The 19,989-nt window shown below is 40.1% G+C and overlaps 1 protein-coding gene across 1 annotated transcript in view; it reads right to left on the reverse strand.

Moving 5' to 3' along the window:
* The window catches only part of KNDC1 (kinase non-catalytic C-lobe domain containing 1), a 113,134-nt gene that overhangs the window by 35,334 nt on the left and 57,811 nt on the right, over window positions 1-19,989 (reverse strand). Inside the window, exons 8-16 of the mRNA XM_045025196.1 lie at window positions 19,232-19,303; window positions 19,072-19,133; window positions 9,680-9,838; window positions 9,253-9,330; window positions 6,182-6,275; window positions 5,827-5,989; window positions 4,856-5,733; window positions 4,624-4,768; window positions 1,923-2,014 (exon numbers count right to left, since the gene is read on the reverse strand). Of these exons, the coding sequence (XP_044881131.1) occupies window positions 1,923-2,014; window positions 4,624-4,768; window positions 4,856-5,733; window positions 5,827-5,989; window positions 6,182-6,275; window positions 9,253-9,330; window positions 9,680-9,838; window positions 19,072-19,133; window positions 19,232-19,303 (1,743 nt within the window). The remainder of the gene's footprint in view (window positions 1-1,922; window positions 2,015-4,623; window positions 4,769-4,855; window positions 5,734-5,826; window positions 5,990-6,181; window positions 6,276-9,252; window positions 9,331-9,679; window positions 9,839-19,071; window positions 19,134-19,231; window positions 19,304-19,989) is intronic.

Consider the following 19,989-nt stretch of genomic DNA (forward strand, 5'->3'; position numbering starts at 1 on the left):
GCAAGTTGACAAAGGGGATTTTTGGGCACCAAACTTACTTTAGCACTCAGCAGGTCTTACTGATGTTGGACACAGGACCAATCCCCTAAACTGTGTTGGGCCTTACAACAGCTGTTAACAGCCTCAAGAGACTGAAATGACAGTCAATGATTGGATTAGTTTGTGGGTGCTTTGCAATCCCAGTGTGCAGTTGCACACTGTGTTTGGAAGAACAGACATTTAGGAGTACTGAAGTCTGGGAGGTTTCCCAACTTGAGACCATGAAGAATGGAGTTTGTGGGAGTGAGGCTGTGGCTTCTGCAGCAGGCCAATGTTCTCTCAAAAAAGTCAATTCAGTGAATCCATGTGCTGAAAACAGTCACCTGACCTGCAGAAATGGATGTTGGACTCCAGAAAACAGTTCCATAACCACCTGAGTTGAGGACACCTCCCTTAGCTGACACTAGTAATAGACCCATAGGCTCTGGTGCACCCAGGTCACAGCTTGACCATATTTTGGCTGGGCCAATCCTGAGTGGTGCTGCAACCCCATATGCCACGTCGCAACACCACTGACTCAAATTTAGCACACCCGCCCCTCTGTCATGATGCGGGGGAGGGGTGTTGCAGTGCCACTCAGACCTGCCATTGTGGTTCTGGGTGCCAAGTCACAGTGCCACTAACTCAAAACTGGAGCCACTGGGTAAGGAACTCATGGGATTGGGGACTGGGGTCAGGCTGCTGATGGGGACACCTGAGAAGGGGAAGAGGAGGGTCAGGTGTGCGGCAAATCTATGCCCCCACGCATACTTTAAATGGTGCTCCATAGTCCAAGGACCCTCTGTGGTTCAACCCACAGAAGGAGGCACGTGATACATACACACAGTGTATGTTATCATCCACATCCGTAGCTCCTCTCTAATTTACACATTTGCTTTCTAACTGGTATTTTCATGAATGTGGCCCTTTACCCAAAATGTAAGAAATGGTCATTTTAAGTCTGATATATTAGGTAGTGCTGGTTATAAATTATGCACAAAACCCCCCTAGATTACCTTGTAAAAAGGTTGGGGTTTTGTTTTGTGTTTTTAAACTGAAAGGTTCCTTGCTAGGCCACTTATTTTACTATTCAGTACAACACGTTTAATTCTGATAAGCCATGCTGAGCAGACAAGGCAATAACAGGATCGGAGACTTTAGAGAAGAATCAGCGTTAGTTCACCCATTTACTAAGGCTCTCAGCTCTCCTTGGAACTAAACTTGACACTAGGGGTGGCTCCAGGCACCAGCACGCCAAGCACGTGCCTGGGGCAGCAAGCCACGGGGGGTGCTGTGCCGGTCGCCGTGAGGGCGGCAGGCAGGGTGCCTTCGGCGGCTTGCCTGCGGAGGGTCCGCTGGTCCTGCAGCTTCAGTGGACCTCCCGCAGGCGTGCCACTGAATCCGCAGGACCGGGGACCTCCCGCAGGCAAGCCGCCAAAGGCAGCCTGCCTGCCATGCTTGGGGTGGCAAAATACCTAGAGCCGCCCCTTCTTGACACACTGAGTTGAACTGATTCAGTGAAACTATTCTAACTCACAGATTCCCTCCTCCATCAAAGCACACCACTAGAACACCTATTAAAAGAACAAGCATATAAGCACATATAGTAATTGGGACTTAGAGAGTTTTTCAACATTCATAACATGCTTCAGTAAGTAATGAAATTTAATTTGGTAACCCGCTAAATGACATTTGGTGTGATGTAGTCTAGATATTGCAGACAAGAGCCCTGCAGGGTGTCACCATATAGTAACACGTTTTCAGATACTTTGTAGTTTGCTTTGTCACAAGTTCAGAGGCAAGTGTTGTCCTGCAGGCACTCTATAAACACCAGTCCCTACAGGCTGTAGTCCTTGGTGGCGTCCCAACTCACACAAACACCTAATAACAAGTTCTTCTCTCACCCTTTGTCTGTTTGCTGCTGACCAAAAAAATGTCAGATGTCTTCAAACTGTGGAACATGCTGCCACGTTTTGATCCATCTGTTTCAGTTACGCTGAAAATAAAATGGGACAGGGAACAATTAACATTTCATATTCTTAAATATTGATGTCAGGAAAAGCTTAAATATAAAAATGCGATCTTACAGATCAAACCACAATGTGTGCTAGAACTTTGTCACATTTATCTACTGCATGATATATATATATATGTATTTTTTAGGTTTTATTTTATAAAGAAGATCTTAAAAGGCTTTATGGACATTAAACTATGCTGGGTAAGGTGCAGTAATTATTTTAGTACCAATTGTGCTGCACAATGGTTAACAGAATCTGAAGAACATCAGATTGTGTTTAAACCAAGTACTACACTAAATGGCAAACTGTCTCAATGCAGTCCTCCACTCAGGATTTAATCAGCATCATAGTGTCATGCTCTGGGCAGCAGTCTGACTCCAAGTCATTCCTATTTAGGATAACCATGATTCTGAGATGGATTAAACATGGTATTGTTAAAACAAAACAAAACAAACCACACATTCTGCTTCCCATCCTCCAGTGTATTTTCTACCTTATAGCATGTAGGTGTGGCTGTTTTTATTCATTTTAATCTCCAACACACACAACTTCAGTTCTTACTATATTTTTCTTCTTTTTTCTATGCGTATTCTCTATCCCCTATCAGGGTTCGATTCTTTTGCTTACTGTTTCTTTTTTTCACTGTACCACTACTACTCACTCTCATTTTCCAAACTGCACCTTTCTGTCTCACCCAACAAGGTTTGAAAGACAGACTTGGCAGGTCCACTTTTATCTGCCCTCCTGCCTTCCTCTTTTCATCTGCCTTCCCACTCTCTTTCCCACTCCAGTTTGTCTTCTACAGCAACTTAATACATTGGTGGGATCATCTGCATGCCTTTCAGCAATTCAGCTAGGAAAGAATTTATATTTTGCTACCTGTTGAACTGCTAAGGCATGGCCAATGAATGGTTGGACCAGCTGCCTAGCAGCTATAGGAGGCACAGAAATGAGATCATCTGAAGAATATATTGAAAACTATGATATCAGAACGGTTATATGAAATAGGAAATATTCCATTTCCAAAGTTAGGCATGTCATCACCCTATCCACAAGGGAGGATCTTACCATACATTTCAATTATGAAATCTGCTAAAATGTACTGGAAAAGGTATCACTACGCACAGGAGTGCCTAAACCATTAATTCAGAATTGCCATGCTCTGCAGCTGAAGGTCTTTTATTGGAAATGCAGTATCTTAGGAAGAGATTGTAGGCAGTTCTTCACTGGGGTCCAAAATTTGAGCTTATCTTTTTCTATTGGGTGAAGGGGATGATGCTTGTTCTGTTCTCCTTCCTCTTTCAAAGCCTTACACATCACATCAACACTTCATGCTGAGGATGACTGATTCAGATACCTCAAGAATCCACTCACAATGGATCAGTATGCTGCCTCCACAACATTCAAGGCTGGGATTTTCAAAGACACCATGGGAATTTGGAATGCAATTCCTACTGATTTTCAATGATTTTCTGGGTGCATAGCTACCTTAGATACCTTTGAAAATCCTAGCCCAAGCAGACAATCAGACCAGCATGTCTTATAGACCTCAACTCTGGATGTCTTCAAATCCTCTCTCTCTCTCTGAGCCAAGGCCTTCTAGAACTAAAGTCTTTCAAGGATGCAAGGTTCTAGAGTCCAGTTATAAAGGTATGTAAACTTCCTGATCAAATGTCTAATCCATAGGCATGGAACATGAAAAACCCAAAACCCTACCACGAGGGAAAAACATTATTGATGTAAATGCATTAAATGCTGCCTGCAGTGATCCTCATTATAGATTTTTTACAAACAAACATGTCTCTTTTACAAGATGCAATAAACACGAATGGTTTAATTGTTTAAGACAGATATCAGAGATGAAATACTACATGAAATATATCAATATTGTGTTTTCTCAGTTTACAGTCTCCTGTAAACCACAGAAGGTTATGCAGAGGAACCTAAACCATGTTGCAATGATTTCTTGTGCCTAAAACAAGAAGGAGAAGCCAGAAGTTTGAGCTTGCACGTTACAATGTGCACAACTAAACTAAAATGTGCAAGTTGCACTGTAGGAACAATACAATTGAATTTTGACTGTACAGCACCTTTCAAACAGAAGCACTGAGTACTCCACAGGCCATTCAAGTCAATTTATGCAAACAGGGAAAAGTATTTAGTTGACAATGCAATATAGAGCAATTCTGCAGCTATGTAAGAGCAGAGATGAAGGACAGTTTAAATTAGAAACATTTCAGCAAAACACTGAAGCACATGCTTAACTTCACGGATTTGCTTAAGTCTACCACTATACATCAAAGCATTTACAGAGTCATACAAATGTAGAGCTGGAGGGGAAGTCAAGAGCTCCCCCTGTTCAGACAGATGATTGATGTGTTTGATGTGGGGAGAGCTATGAAGAGTCTTATAAGATGGGAGAAGATTATATAATGCAAAGGGACAGAAGCAAGTAAAAGTACAAATGGATAGAGGATGTATTCTGTCCCACTTTTAGCTACAGATTATGAGGCAAGCTGGTGCACTTTGGACGCAGAAAAAGCACTAAATGAGACCTCAAGCATGAGGAATGGAAGTATACACTTACCCTATTTGTGGAGTCGTTTTCCCACTTAGTACCTTGTAAAGATTCTCCAGTAATTTTTCATCCCAATAAAGGTCACAAAACTTCTCAGAGACTGCATCACAGAAAGCGTCAAACTTAAGATCCTTTAAGGTGAAAATATAGTTACCTTGTTAAAAAAAATAAAATATGATTATTTAGGATTGTTTTTTGTATATAAGAATATATTTCTATATAAAGATAAATGTATGCATACCCATAGCAAGAACTTCAACTCCATACTCCAGATAGCCATCAAATGCAAACTCTTCTTGTATAAGATACACTGCTTTCTGTAATAAAGTGTCATTTATCTCATGCTGCTGGGATAAAATTTCTACACTGAAGGGAGAAGATGCATTTTGATTCACTGATGAATGTGATGTGGGTCCTGGTAAAGATGAACTACTGCCTACTTCACTATTACATTCTTTGTTTTCTAGATAGCTGGTCTGAATAATTTGATTAGCTGAAGGCAATGATAAATTATAAATTTTGGCTTTCATTTTATCATGTTTGGTCTGTACCTTAGTGGGCTCATAATTCTGTAGCTGGCCAAGGAAGGAATTATTTTGTAAATTTATATCACTGTTATAATTTGCTACTGTACTTGAAAGGAGTACAGGCAAATGATTATAGCAATCATAAGCAATTTTTGACTCAAGAGGTTTATTTGGTATTTGCTCTGATACAGCTAGCTGTATTGGTACAAGTGTTAACACTCTTGTCTCTGGGTCCTGTTTGAGAAGGGAGTTATTTATAAGAGGCAGCCTCTGTGGTGTAGAACAAGATAAGGAGCTTGTAGAAATTGCAGATAAAGTGTTCTTTTCATGTAAATTGCATAAGGAATCAGATGGGGATGGCGATTCAACTGTGGATGTAACCATATTGCTTGGATTTTGCTCATTTGAAGGTATTTGGGATGAATGGTTTTGTATGTCTAAATCATGCTTGGGTATCTCAGGTGCAGCTACAACTTCTTCATCAGCATGGCTTTCAATATCATCTACAAATACTGATTTGTTGTTACTATCCATATGCATTTCTTTTTGTACATCTCTATCAAATTGCTCAGGAGTGGATGTGTGTGTCCCTCTGAAAAAAAGCAAAGCATTTTGTAAGGACACCTATGTTAGATTTAAGTTTGAAGTTTCAATTTTAACTTGCGCTGTATTAGGACATACATACTTTGTTAGCTCTGTGTTTTGCTGCAGTATAATAGGCTTAAAGTGAGTTGCAGAAGAGGTGAATGCAACAGGCAATGTACATGTCTCACTGTTTAAAGAAGTCTGACAAGGCACTGGTCCTTTAACTGCTACCAGCTTACTTTCACTAGTAATGGGCACAAATCCTGAAAGACAAACAGGATTAGGTCAAAGATAAGCAATACCCAGAAAATACAAAGACAAAGTAAATAATCTGTTTAAATAAATGATGATATTTTTTCCACAGTTGTGTTGCACTTTACTTGGCAAGTCTCATGCGATAATGTAAATTCTGACACTGGAACAAGTAATAACCATGTAACAACTGGATTACTTACCTACACTAGACTCTGAAGCATCCATTTTGTTTCTTTTATTTTTAAACTCAAAAGGAACATTATCTTGAGAAGAGTTTATTTCTTCATTGAAAGCCTAAGAGTAAAAAGTGAGTTCCAGAGTTTGAACAAATAATGCATGTACTTTACTCCAACAGTCCTCAGCAAGTTATTACTAAAATTATCTTTAATACAGTGTTTCATTGCTCTGCATACCTGTAATCTCCAAAGGAGGATCCAACTGTGTGGGGGTTAAGCGGTAAAGGTGGAGGGGCTGCAGAACTCCTCTGACTGGTAAAACTATTTGTACCAAGCTCATACAAACTGAGCACTTTATCTAAACAAATTCAAGACTACAGATTGTTTGAAAACTCTATTGTCAGTATTCCACACTCATGCCCTGTGACAGTCATGTTAGTATTGTTTTCTGTTCCCTGAAAGGATGAGTATAAGTGAAATAAAGAAAGAAAGTCTGAAAAGTCAATAGCCCATTGAATTTCTGGGCAATGATGGCAGTAGATTGTGGCGGCAGGCTATTAGGATTTACGAATTTTAGGATATTCTAAATCTTTTCTTTTCTGGGCCATGGAAGCCAGGCATTGCCTGAGACACCACTGCTAGAAAGATTAGGTTATTGGAGTACTCTAGATGGAGCTAAGATTTAAAATGATTTTTCTTGTAATTTGCACACAAGATAAGTGTATCGGGCACATACATGCTCAGTGCTAGCCAGAAAGAATGGGACAGATTCTGCTTTGTCTTAGAAAATTGCCTGGTGGCCAGGGCTCTTGCATGGTCCAGTATGACAGATATGGCAATTTGCTACAATATCCTAGTTAATGTGTACTGTACTAAATGTATCACTGTAAGCCAGGAACTGTATTTCGGGGGAGGGGGGAGAAGAGAACCACAGCCCTTCAGGAACTAAAACAGTGGGGAGTGATTAGGCAAATTCACTCAGATTATAATACCTCCCAGAGAGGCACCATCACCTGGACAGACTTTCATATACTGGTTCAAACTGGATTCTCTAGAGACCAGCAGACAAATAAAGGACTCTTGGATAAATAATCTGAGTTTGATCTGATTCAGGGTCTTCATTCTTATCCAGCAAACAGACAGGATCTTCCTTCACAGGGGAGACCCCAGTCTTTAGAGAAGGGTTGGAAGGACTGACACTGACCAGAACCCTTGTGGTGATGGTGGGGGTAATCTCTGATAAACTTATTAGCATTTGTATAGGTTCTTTTATTGTTTTTAATATGTTTTCTTTGTAATGATTGTACCCTAAGAATAAATGTACTTGCTTGGAAATAACTGTATGGAAACATAATGTGGGTAATTAAGCTGTTTACAGCCTCTGAGGAGAAAAACAGAGCAGGCCTGCAGAGACAGTTGGCACTACTGGGGAATTCGCAGTTTAGGCAGGGAACTGTGCAGTGTGGAAATATCCTGGTCAGGAGGGAGAAAGATGCATGTCTCTGCCCAAGAAGTGATAGCTGGGGAGCTAGAAGGCTGAGTGTGGGTGCCCTTGTTGGATCACAGAAGGAGAATACAGGTGCAGGTTTACAGTCTTCCATATCCTGCATGACTTGGAAGGCTGCAGATATCTTTAAGTGGGTAGGAACTTAGCAATGGTTAAGCAATTTTGTTACATTACAATTCTTTGCAGTAATAAGAAGCAGCTTTAGAGCTATGTCAAGTCTTGCAGAGAAAAATTATTAGGTACAAAATGCTAGCACTCCTGATAATAGCTATGGGATAACTGAAAATTGCAATCTGTTAATTGGTATATTTATATGCAAATAGAAAACATATTATTTAATATTTTTAGCATAAGCTTTTTCATTACAACATTCATTTGACCAATATTTTAATGATTATATTTCATTATATTTTTATGTTAAAAATCTATATTTAAGAGGGCACTTCAGAATATTTGTGTTAAATAGAAAGCAAATTGATCTAAAGCTGTGTAATCAAACACAGAACTACAGAGAACTACTATTCTTTCACTTCTGATGATGAAGACTGATGTAGATCACCATATTTTGAGATCCTAACTAGATATTTTGCAGGGAGTTGTGTATGTGTTTGTTTTGTGGTTTTAGGAAGTACTAAGAGGTTTACAAATCCTTGCCATGTAAATATCTGAAACAAAACAATCATTAGAATAGTGAGTTTTCATTCACAGAGATATTTACAAGAATATAGTAACCAGATTTCTCTATTTAACAGGGGGTTACCATGAGAGTGAGCACAATTACAACATGTATGACATGGAGATCCCAGGACATTTTTAGATGCTTTAAAACTACTTTGCAATTCCAATATTTTTAGTATTCAAATCAAATGTTTCTTGTACTGGTATGCACAGGAAGAGGGGAGAACTAAAGTCTGCAGAGAGGGACCCAAAAAGAGAAGAGAAACTTTATATTTGATTCACCATTCTCTCTTTTCCTTGAATTCTTAGCTTTATATAATTCTTGCTGAAGTTTGACACACTGCTATATTTCATTGGCTCAAAATATTTGTTCTTCATACAAATTCATTGCTCCATTGCAACAGCTACAACAAAAGCGTAAAATAATGCTCTCTCCTAAACTGGGTTTTAGGGATTCTACATTAGACTCCTCCAATGTCTTAGCCTTAAATTAGAATACCCAACTTCTCGGCAAGCTGTGCTCTATTTAGAACTGATTTTAACAACATTGCTTTGAAGACTTAGAGAATCTGGAAGTCAATTATTCACATACAGTGAACTTAAATGTAGCTGCTAGAATATATAGCTACAAGCAGGCATTAGAAATCAGCAAAGCTTTCTAAAAACAGAATACAATTTTCATATCTATTTCATATTCCTACATGGAATGAAAAATATTCACTCTCAGCAATAACTAAATACTTTTATAATAATGATATCCCCACGGAGTAACCACCTAATCATTTACAAGAATTTACAAAATTGAAAGAACAAAAGAATTACACAGCCAGCATAAAAAAATCTTACTGGAACAAGTTGTACGGAGATAATTGGAAAAAATATAATACATTGGAAAAAAAATTACTCTTACCTTGAAGGCAGATTTACTCAAAAATGCCAGAATCTTTTTGCTGTTTATACTTTGTTCAAGTAGATAACTACTGCATATCTAAAAGTATTAAACATTTTGAATAAAGACAAATTTCCACTCAATTAAGATACGTAATAGAGGAGCACTGTCAAGATAAAGTATTTAAATTGTTTTAAATCCAATTCAGGAAGTCTTATTAACTTGTTCCAACTCTCTGGTTGACAACTTCAATATTGATTAAAACACACCCATTAACCCTAAAGGGCACCATTAAAGCGCAAAACCAGAAAAGTGATTGGTTACCATTTAGTGAGCTATCAGGCCATAACAAAAAATTAATTAATATTTTGATATTCAAATTCATTATTAAATAGGTTTCTAGCTATGACTGAACACCTAATATTATAAAACAGCTTCATCAAGTCACCTTAATTGCATCAGTTATAGAAGGCCTTTCTTCAGAGTTTCTTTTTGCCATATCCAGAAGAAGAGTCTTTAGTTTCCTTGGCAACACTAGTTTGTGATCAGGTGGATAATTGTATTTGGCTGCTGTCCACAAAATTGCAGCAACACAGTAAATACAGACCTGTTGAAAAAGCAAATATATAATGTAGGGGCAAGGAAAGCTGTAAAGAAACATGAACTTCCAAAGAACTGACTGCATCCTAACCTCAAATATGCTGCTGTACACCCCAGCATATTGCAGGAAGTAGCTTTTATGCATAAGAATAGCAGCTGGTTTTCCAAGCCAGGGTCAACACTCCTTACTTTCCTCTTAATATACGCAAGAGGATTCAGGGGGAAAAAAACAAAATGTTCTCATTATTTTGTAGCAGGGCTTTCATATAAAAATAATTCTAAATTAATTGCAGGCTTTGGGATCCTGCCCCAAAACCCTGCCAGTAGCAACTTACTGAAGAACAGGCTGCTATAATTCAACAAGCTGATTGTCAGAAACTATTACAGCTTTCCATTATGAATCCTACGTTTAGAGAGATGATAGTTTTAATTAGAAAACCTAGTACTGAAAATTTGTTCTAGGAATTGTGCTAACTGCAGTTAGACCACTTGCAGTTGCCACAGTGAGGAACCTTAAAAAGACCTAAAATGATTTCCATTTTTGGTTAAAGTATGTTCATATTTTAAAACAGAGAGACAAATTCTGCTCACTTAGCAGAATATACCTACCTTGCCAGTGTTGTTAGAACTCTGACAATACTAAAGCAGCAGAATTTTATACCTTAACCTAGCCATTAATATTTTGCCATGGATTTCAGCAGGACCAGGATTTCACCCTAAGAGTTCATGTAATTACTAAAAGGACCATTCAACCCAGGACAGACTTTCAGAGGTTTTTTTCACTGGACACTGACTAGCACACTTACTTTGACTGGAATTACATTTCCCACATTCTCAAACTGTAGTCACAACTGTTAAATACACAACATGGACAAGCTAGGTAAGTTCTACCTGGGCAAGACCTAAGTTTTGTGGTTAGAGTCAACATTTCATGGCATCTCAGGGAAGTGGGAAAATGTTTCCATTTTGTCCTGAACTGTTCTAACAGAGAGTTTATCTGCTTCCAGGATGACTTAACTATAAGCACAGAGAAAAATCAACATCCTTAAGATTCAGGGATACTGGATCTAAAGGAAAACAACAAGCCTTCTCTCTAGAGCAGAAGTTCCTGGAAATACTGGAAATGGTCTAAAAAAAGAAGTTACAAAAGTAGTATAGATTATTTACAAAAACACAGTCATGCCAAGGATTCATGGATGAAGAAAGCATTGTCCTTTTAGATATTTTTTTAAGCTAGCAGCTGAAATAAGGAAATGTACTGAATGGGGGAACATCAGTATCCTCAAGGGAACATGTCAAGAAGCTACCCTTACAATAAGCCTAGGAACACAGATACACTGATATCAAGGTGATAAGCATCTGTTATATTACATACACATACCAAAGCTGATAGACATCCTCCACTTCACTCATAAAAGAGGGATCAGGCTGTAGGGACAGAGTTTATGTTCTCTCCCACACATGCACAGGACCCACTGGTTCTCTCTCATGCTCAGGTGATGCCTCCCTCACCCCAGCTGTACCCTCTGCCCCCAGCTCCTGAGAAAAGGGAGGACCTATAAAGGAGTCACTATCCTTTTTTCCTCCACCCGTTCAAACAAAGCCCCCCTGCATTTGAGATTGCAGGGGTTACATTTTCCATGTCCCTAAAGAGAGGTATTCTGTGATCAACAAACAAGGTGGGAAATGATAATGAGCCCTAAAATTCTATCAGTGAAATAGCTGTGTGAATACTGAGATAACACCACCACCACAATCTGGAGTTTGTTAGATATGCTGATTGCTCTCCAATTTTTAAAACTTTTATACACATTACATAGTTAATTTCAAACAATCTAAAAATCAATAAGAAGATTGCAGGTCTTGGGATGCTTAAAATTTCCAGTTTATGATAAAACTGCCATTTTCTACTCACAGCCAAATCCACAGCAAGTCAAAATTGGCTTGAAGTAGAATTGAAAACCAGTTTTTCCATTAGATTGCGAGGCATCAATTTTTCATCCTCAGAGTGTGGGTCTATTCAGAAAAGTGCTAATGTAAACATAGCATTTTCTTATACACACAGAAAAGATTTGTTGGGTATCAGTCATATATGCTGACTAATGATAAAATTATATATTTTACTTCTCTTAGAATGGTAGAGACAAAACAGTATGAACTGCAGATTCTATGCCACCTTGCACATCAGAATTGAAAGCAATGGGTTTGCACAGGTGTCAGTGAAAGCATAATTTGAACTGCATCACCTTTTATTATTGTTGATGCATAATATAGAAGGAAGTAATTTTGATTCTCAGAGCCAGGTAAGAGTGTGCAGTATTACAGTTACACATCTTACTTGTTATCTGAGCTCATGGATTACAGATATTATTGAAAACAGTAAAACAAATCCACTGTGCTATTTTTACAATCACTTTTCAGAGTAGATCTCCACTTTAAAACAATAGGTAAGTGCATGGGACTGGGAGTGGGAGTCTTGCCACTGACTTCTTATGTGTAGTCTGTTTCTTACATCTACCCCCATTTACTTACTTACCTCACAGAAGAATACCACAGTGCTATTTATTTACCTGTCTCACCAATGACATTGATGTCCTGACTGTAGACAGCGGTGGCATTTCCATCATGTCTGGTTACAAACTGCCATGCAAACAATTCATGGTTGCTAGCCCATGTCACCTCAAACATGACAAAACATGGCTGATCATCAGTGATTAACAATCACAGAGTCAAACAGGGCTATAGTGTAACTGATAAAAATAGTGAATTAGTTGAACTGTGGGCAGATGCACTCAACTTGAACTTAATTCACGACTCCATGCCTTCCAGTTCTTTCAACAGCAGATAATGGAAATGGGGCCACCTCCCTAATCTGGTATTTGTCATGCAACAACATAGCTGGTTTGTGTAACAAACTTAATATGGGTCTGGTTCCACATTCACATCACCAGCCTATCGCCATCCAGATCAATGCAGCCATAACACCTAACTCAGTACCATTCCAGCACAGCTTTAACTTTAAGAAAGCTGAATAGAAGGGCTTCACCAACTACCTCAATGCCAATGTAAGAAAGATAGCCAATACCAGAAAATTATCATCAGTTTGTCAGTGTGGTGCATACTGTCTCAAGGAAACATATTCCACAAGACTGCATTACAAATTGTGTGCCAGGATTAATATCTGAGTTATTGGATCGGTATGCAAAATATAAACAGAAGTTTGAAGCGGACTCATTTGCTGAGGATACCATCACAGCTAACAAAGAACTGGTCTCTGTACTAAAGGATGAAAAGCAAAAGTCATGGCAGAATCTCACAGAGTGTGTGTACATGATCCAAAGCAGCAAGAAAGCATGAATAACTAATGATCAAAGGAAGCAGAGCAGCACTACAATGTAATTACAGACCAGGTCACACACACCAACTCCTAGAGAATTACAGATTGCCAAACAAACAACCCAAGATGTGGTTTGAGTGGCAAGAACACAAGGTGATAATACAATTATAATTTTAGGGCACATGACTGAATTAATCTCCAGAATTAATGCCCTCAAGAATGGCAAAGCCACCAATCTAGGTGACACCTGTACAGAACAAATCAAACACTTCAGACCAGCAGCAAAGAACTAGTTAATCAAGTTGTTTAGCACATGCTCAGCCTCATATTAAGTACCCAAGATCTGGTGACAAGCACGTACTGTGGCACTCCTGAAAGAATGCAATGGAGCTGAAGAACTTTAGGCCTGTATCACTACTAAGTCATTTCTACAAACCACACGAGCATCTAATTGTAAACCATCTATCATGACTTGTTGAAATGCACCTAATCCCAGAGCAAGCTGAATTCCACCCAGGCAAGTCATGCACCAATCAAGTGCTGAACATCACTCAATATATTAAAGACGGCTTTGAAAATGGTATGGTAACAGGGCCGTGGGGTGCTGGGAGTGCGGTAACACCCCCGGACTTGAAGTGGTTTCTGTGATATACAGGTTTACAGTTTTGTTCAATGACTTTGAGCACTCCCACTATAAAAATAGTTCCAACATCAATGTTGTCGACCTATCAGCAGCATATGACACAGTGAATCACTGTAGGCGCCTCACTAAAATATATAACATGATGAAAGATCATCACCTCATGATGACTGATAAAAATGTTGTTTTTAGTACAGATTGTATGTCAAACTATGTGGGAAGTGGAGCCAATCGTGGCAACAAAAAAAAAGCCATACCACAAGGCATGTGGTACCAAATGCCATACCACAAGGGAGGTACTCTCGCCAATACTTTTCAACATCTACATCAACGATCAACCAATCCATCTCAGCACAAGAAGTTTTATCTATGCCAACGACCTATGCGTTGCTGCCCAGGCCAAGGATTTGGCCCAGATCGAACTTATGTTAATATTGGTGCTGTCTAGGCTCTCAGTTTATCACAAGAAGAACCAATTGCTTGCTAACCCAGCCAAAAAGCAAGTGACTTTTCCATCTTCGCAATTGTGAGGCCAATGGAGAAGTTATCATCATCTGGAATTGGGTATCACTTGCCCATTGCTAGAATCTTGTCTATCTTGGAATAATGCTAGAGCACACTCTGTCTTTTAAGGCACACATGGAAAAGACAAAATGCAAAGTTAGCACCTAGAACAATGGTTCCCAAACTTTAACTGTGAACCCCTATCACTAAAATGACAAGTCTCACGAACCCCCTCCTAAAAATGAATATTTCCAGGGATTTTCTCCTTTACCTGAGTATAAAGTTATAAAAGCAGTGATCTTGGAAATACAGAAGTTGTTTTTGACATGCTTATTACACACTATATTTTATTATTATCATTACAGTATTTTTATTACATTATGAAAACAGCAACACTCTTCCAAGATCTCACTTTTGGAGCTTGTATTACTTTGAATAAGCCTGTTATAAGACAAGGCTCCTACGTTTCATCAAGGACTATCAGATGTGAAAGAGCATGAAGGTATTTAAGAAGCCAACTCAAAGAGTTCCTCCTACATAAGCATTCAGATCTTGAGCAGTCCTGGCAAACAACGCATGTTACAACAAAGCTTAAATTGTTTTTTATAATAATTTTAAAAACAGCAGAAAATATTCACCTTCTTTTCCATTTCTTATAAGGAGTCTTGAAGTTTAAATCTCCTCAGTGTGATAGATATGCTTGCTTTGATCTGTTTAGCTCTTGGAAGTCAAGGGGCTCCGGGCTGCTGGCCTCATGCTGCCTGGGGTCCCTAGGGACAGCTCTGTCTGCCATTAGAGATTTTTTCCCCTGAGAACCCCCTGTAACATTTTGCAAACCCCCAGGGGTTCATGAACCCCAGTTTGGGAACCACTGATCTAGAACAACTTACACAGGAAGCTTAGAAGTTAAAAATGGGGAACCAACCCAACACTAAGAGCCACTGCACTTGCACTTTGGCCATCGATGGCCAAATATGCATGTCTGGTGTAGGAAAGATTGGTTTATACAAAGAAGCTGGACCCTGTGTTGAATGACAGCGTGTGAAGTTCCCCTCTGGTGTTATCCAGACCGGTGATCTTCTAGGTCACTCCAATCCTTGACTCTGGGAGCCAGCCTTACCCTGATCTGCTGTGAGAACCTCCACTCCTGGACTGTTCACACACAGCCTCTAGCATGTAAGCTGCTCCTTAGATTGTGCAACCGAATGACACTAGCTGATATTTCCAGTCCCAGACACAACCCTAGGAACCCCCATCTTGCAGAGTCCAGTTGTACCCGCTGGATGCTGCAAGCTTATATGAGTTAATCAATTCAACAAAGAAATTGATATGTACCAGGCTTGTTTTCCCAAGGAGAGTCTCTGACATGCTTCAGACCAAATGAACTGATTCAGGTAGAACAAACAAACAAATTTATTAACTATAAAGATAGATTTTAAGTGATTATAAGTCAAAGCATAAGAAGTCTGATTTGGTCAAATGAAATAAAAGCAAAGCGCATTCTAAGCTGATCTTAATACTTTCAATGCCCTTACAAATGTAGATGCTTCTCACCACAGGCTGGCTGGTTGCCCTTCAGCCAGGTTCTCCCCTTTGATCAGCGCTTCAGATGCTTGGTGTGGTGGTGTCTGTAGACGTAGGTGGAAGAGAGCGAGAGAGCATGGCAAACGTCTCTCCTTTTTATCATGTTCTTTCTTCCCTCTTGGCTTTGCCACCCTCATTCTTCAGAGTCAGGTGAGCATTACCTCATCGCAGTCCCAAACTGGCCAAAGGAAGAAGGGTGACTCACTCGAGAATCCAACAGATTCTTTTGTTGCTGCCTAGGTCAGCGTCCTTTGTTCCTGTGAGGCTGGGCTGGGTTTTTGCCTGGGCTTATTTTAAGCCCCAAGGATACATTTTCAACCTCATAACTACACACATGAAATTATAACCTATAAGATTACTGTAACAACAATGCTCAGTGCATCATCAGCCTTCCAAAGACACCCGACATGACAAACTTTGTATTGGATACAACGCAATCATTTTACAAGTATGAATGTGGGGATGTAGGGTGTTCCCCCAAGGTATAGAGCGTCACAAGCTGCCACTACATCACAGGAGTCTAAAACCAACAAACATGAACAGCCTTTATGTGCTTGCCAGAATCACTCCATCAGATATTAGGAGAGTGGTGACCAGGGCCGGCTCCAGAGCCCAGCGGGGCAAGCACCCGCCTGGGGCGGCCCTTTCGCGGGGGGGCGGCAGGCTGGGCCGGCGGACCTGCCGCAGTCATGCCTGCGGGAGGTCCACCGGAGCCCCGGGAGCAGCGGACCTGCCGCAGGCATGACTGCGGAGGGGACGCTCGGCCGGCGGCTCCAGTGGACCTCCCGCAGGCATGACTGCGGACGGTTCGCTGGTCCCGCGGCTCGGCTGGACCGCCCGCAGGCATGCCTGCGGCAGCTCAACCGGAGCCGCCGGACCTGCGAACCGCCCGCAGCCGCGGGAGGTCCAGCCGAGCCGCGCGACCAGTGGACCCTCTGCAGTCATGCCCGCGGGAGGTCCGCGGCTCCCGCGGCTCGGGGGCGCCTCCCGGGCACGACTGCTTGGGGCGGCCAAAAACCTAGAGCTGCCCCTGGTGGTGACAATCAAAATGGTACAATTGTCAGACTGAAGATATTGGACTTCTGCTGTAGGGCCACTCTGCAGCAGTTATCCACCTGAAGTCACGGAAAAAACTTCCTAGCTGCAACAGAACTGCTTATAAAACAAAATCACTGACTGCTACATGACTGGAAAGGTAGTGTACAGGGCTCAAAATACTCATGAAGGATGTCAAAATGCATATCAATCTTGCTAAACACCTTCCCATGGGTGCGGAAAAGGATTGGTCAACTTGGAGATTTTTAAATCGCCTCTGTCAAGGCTGAATCCCCACTCTGTCACTCCAAGTGCAGAATTTAAGGGTAGGGGCCTGCAAGGATTCTAAAAATTAATACGTGCCACTCCAGACTTGTATTAAACTCCCAAGGTTATAGCTTTTCTCTGACCTTGGCTTGGTAAACGCTGCCACCACCCAAATGCAAAAAACCCACTTTGAACCCAGGAAGGAGCACTTGGGAATTTCTCCCTGTGGGGTACCTTCAAGCCCTTTCACCGCCGCCCCGTGGTGGAAGAGCTGAGAAAGAAAACAAAGGAAATTAGCTGTGGCTATCAGCTAATCAAACAACATGCACAAACCTTTTAGGACACCAAAAATCCAACCCTGTTCTTAAAAACAGTAAATTTTATTAAAAACAAAAAGGGAAAAAATACATTTGGAACTCAGGCTTTTTGATAGATCTTAAAATAAACAATTACAAAATTTTAGCACCCAAAACAGCTTTCTTGGGGGTTCAGCTTAAATGTTACAAGCAAACAAAAAGCATCTGGGGTTAGCACAGGGGAGATCCACAAGCCTTAAAAAAATGAACAGACATAAACCTGATCACGTCTAGCTAAACATTCTGATCTACTTACACATTTGGAGTTCAGATAAGTAGTTCTAGGCATGATCTAATGATTTATGATCATACCTGGCTTAAAGCTGCTTATAGCATGGCTGCTCTGTCCCTCCAGCCCAGAGAACAACAGACAAAGGGAAAGTTTCCTTCTTCATTTTAAAAAGTTCTATCTTCCCATTGGCTCTTTTTGGTCAGGTACCCACTCCCCCCCCCATTTACCTGGGGTACTTTTTAACCCTTTACAGGTAAAGCAAGTAAAGAACAGCTACCAAGAGGAATTTTACAGCTAACTGGCTGGCTGTGCGTCCATCAAAGGGAGCTATCCCCCCACTTTGTTTATCAAAGCATCCGAACAAGAACTGGTGGGTCAAAAGTCAATATGGGGAAGTGAGGCTATTCCAATAACCCAGAAAACATGTGACTGAAGGGAAAAATAAACCATGGAACATCTATTCGTATGCTGGCTCCTAGAGGAACTGCACACCATCAAAGATCTCGCCAGGGCTACAGACCAAGCCATATATTGTGCCCAACATTGGATGAACTTATGATTGTGGTGGAAGGACACAAGATGATGACCAATCTCTCAGAAAATACAGTACTTAGTTGTTTCCAACTACTATGAAGATAATAAGTAGCACTCATAATGCTCTTCATTACTATCATCATCTTTGGGTTGAGAGTTCCTTAAGACTTCTTTACATGGAGAAATTTATCAGCAGAACTATACTGGTATAATTATACTACTGTCATTGTACTGATATAACTCCCCACCTGGACACTTATTCTAGAGTAAATGTCCATACGCAGAGTTATACCAGTGTAACGATAGCAGTATAATTATACCAGCACAGTTCTGCCGGTAGATTACTCGCATAGAGACTCTAGGCTGAAGCCCAAGCTTTGAAGTGCTTGTTTCTGCATCAAATGAATAATTTAGAATGCTGTAGCCTCCAGTGCCATTTCCATTGTAAACGGATTAAAAGAAATCAAACTTTATGAAAGTGCTTTTGAAAATAGATTTTTGGGTTCACACTTCAATATTTGGGAAAAATGAGAAGTGCTTCATAAGAAGCAACTATTTATTCATGAGAGCAACATCAAACATTTGATGGATGATAGATGTACTCATTGAATCTTGAAAATATTTAGCCTTCCGCCTCAAGCCTCACTGAACAGCAGAAGTATGCAGCAATCTTTTTTTCCCCCCTAAATAAAATGAATAACTACTCACATGTAAGAGACTCACAGACATGCCTCAAATCATATGACATTACCTTCTCAGTAACAAAATCCACTTCTTCAATTTCAGGAGCCAGATAAAATGTATCATAACATCCTAAAAAAAGAGAAGAGAAACCAAAACCAAAGAGGTAACATATTTGCTTTCCTCACTTCCACAACAAGGAGGAAACATTGCTTTTATTACTATTTTACCTTCATCTTTTGGAGCAGCAAAGAGAACATTTCCATGGCAGTCAATCAGCACACAGTCCAAACATAAAAACACTGCAAAATAGGTCACAAGAGAATCATAGCTATACCAAAGTGCATCCTTTGAAGAATGAATTCTAACATGAATAATTATGACTGAATTTGTTTGAAAAATATTTAATATTAACAGTCTCATGAATCATGTAACTGATTAAGTTTGTGTGTGATATAGTTAAATAAAAACTAAAGTTGAGACACAAACTGGCTAATAAAAAGTAAGAAGATAAAATTACCCAGACCTGCAGGTAAAGATGTCCTATTACTGCAGAATAAAAACAAGCAAGAAAGACAAAGTTGGATCTTTAGGAATAGAAAGGACTTCGTAATAACGTCACAATACTTTATGTAACGTCTCTTTTCATGTAGTGCAGGAGAGTGATGTCAGACGAGAACAAGAGCAGCAGCTCTGGCTGGATCTGCCCTAGTCTCCTCACAAGGTAAACATGAAGGTATGAAATTACTAACCTAAGAGAATTTTTTTCTCCCAAACCTTGAAGTGACAATACCATGGAGATTAAATGTAACAAATGCTCAACTAAGGTCCCTCTAAAGTGAAATTAACTGGGACTGCTGACCATAATTGCAGAGGCAATATCATCAAGGAGATAGAACACAGAGCTAGAAGGGCCATTATCTGGAAAGGAATTGAAGGCATGTGTCATAAACATACAGTTAAGGGTTAATTCCTCTTTTACCTGTAA

Source organism: Mauremys mutica, chromosome 7 (assembly GCF_020497125.1).
Source record: "Mauremys mutica isolate MM-2020 ecotype Southern chromosome 7, ASM2049712v1, whole genome shotgun sequence".
Lineage (NCBI taxonomy): Eukaryota > Metazoa > Chordata > Testudines > Geoemydidae > Mauremys > Mauremys mutica.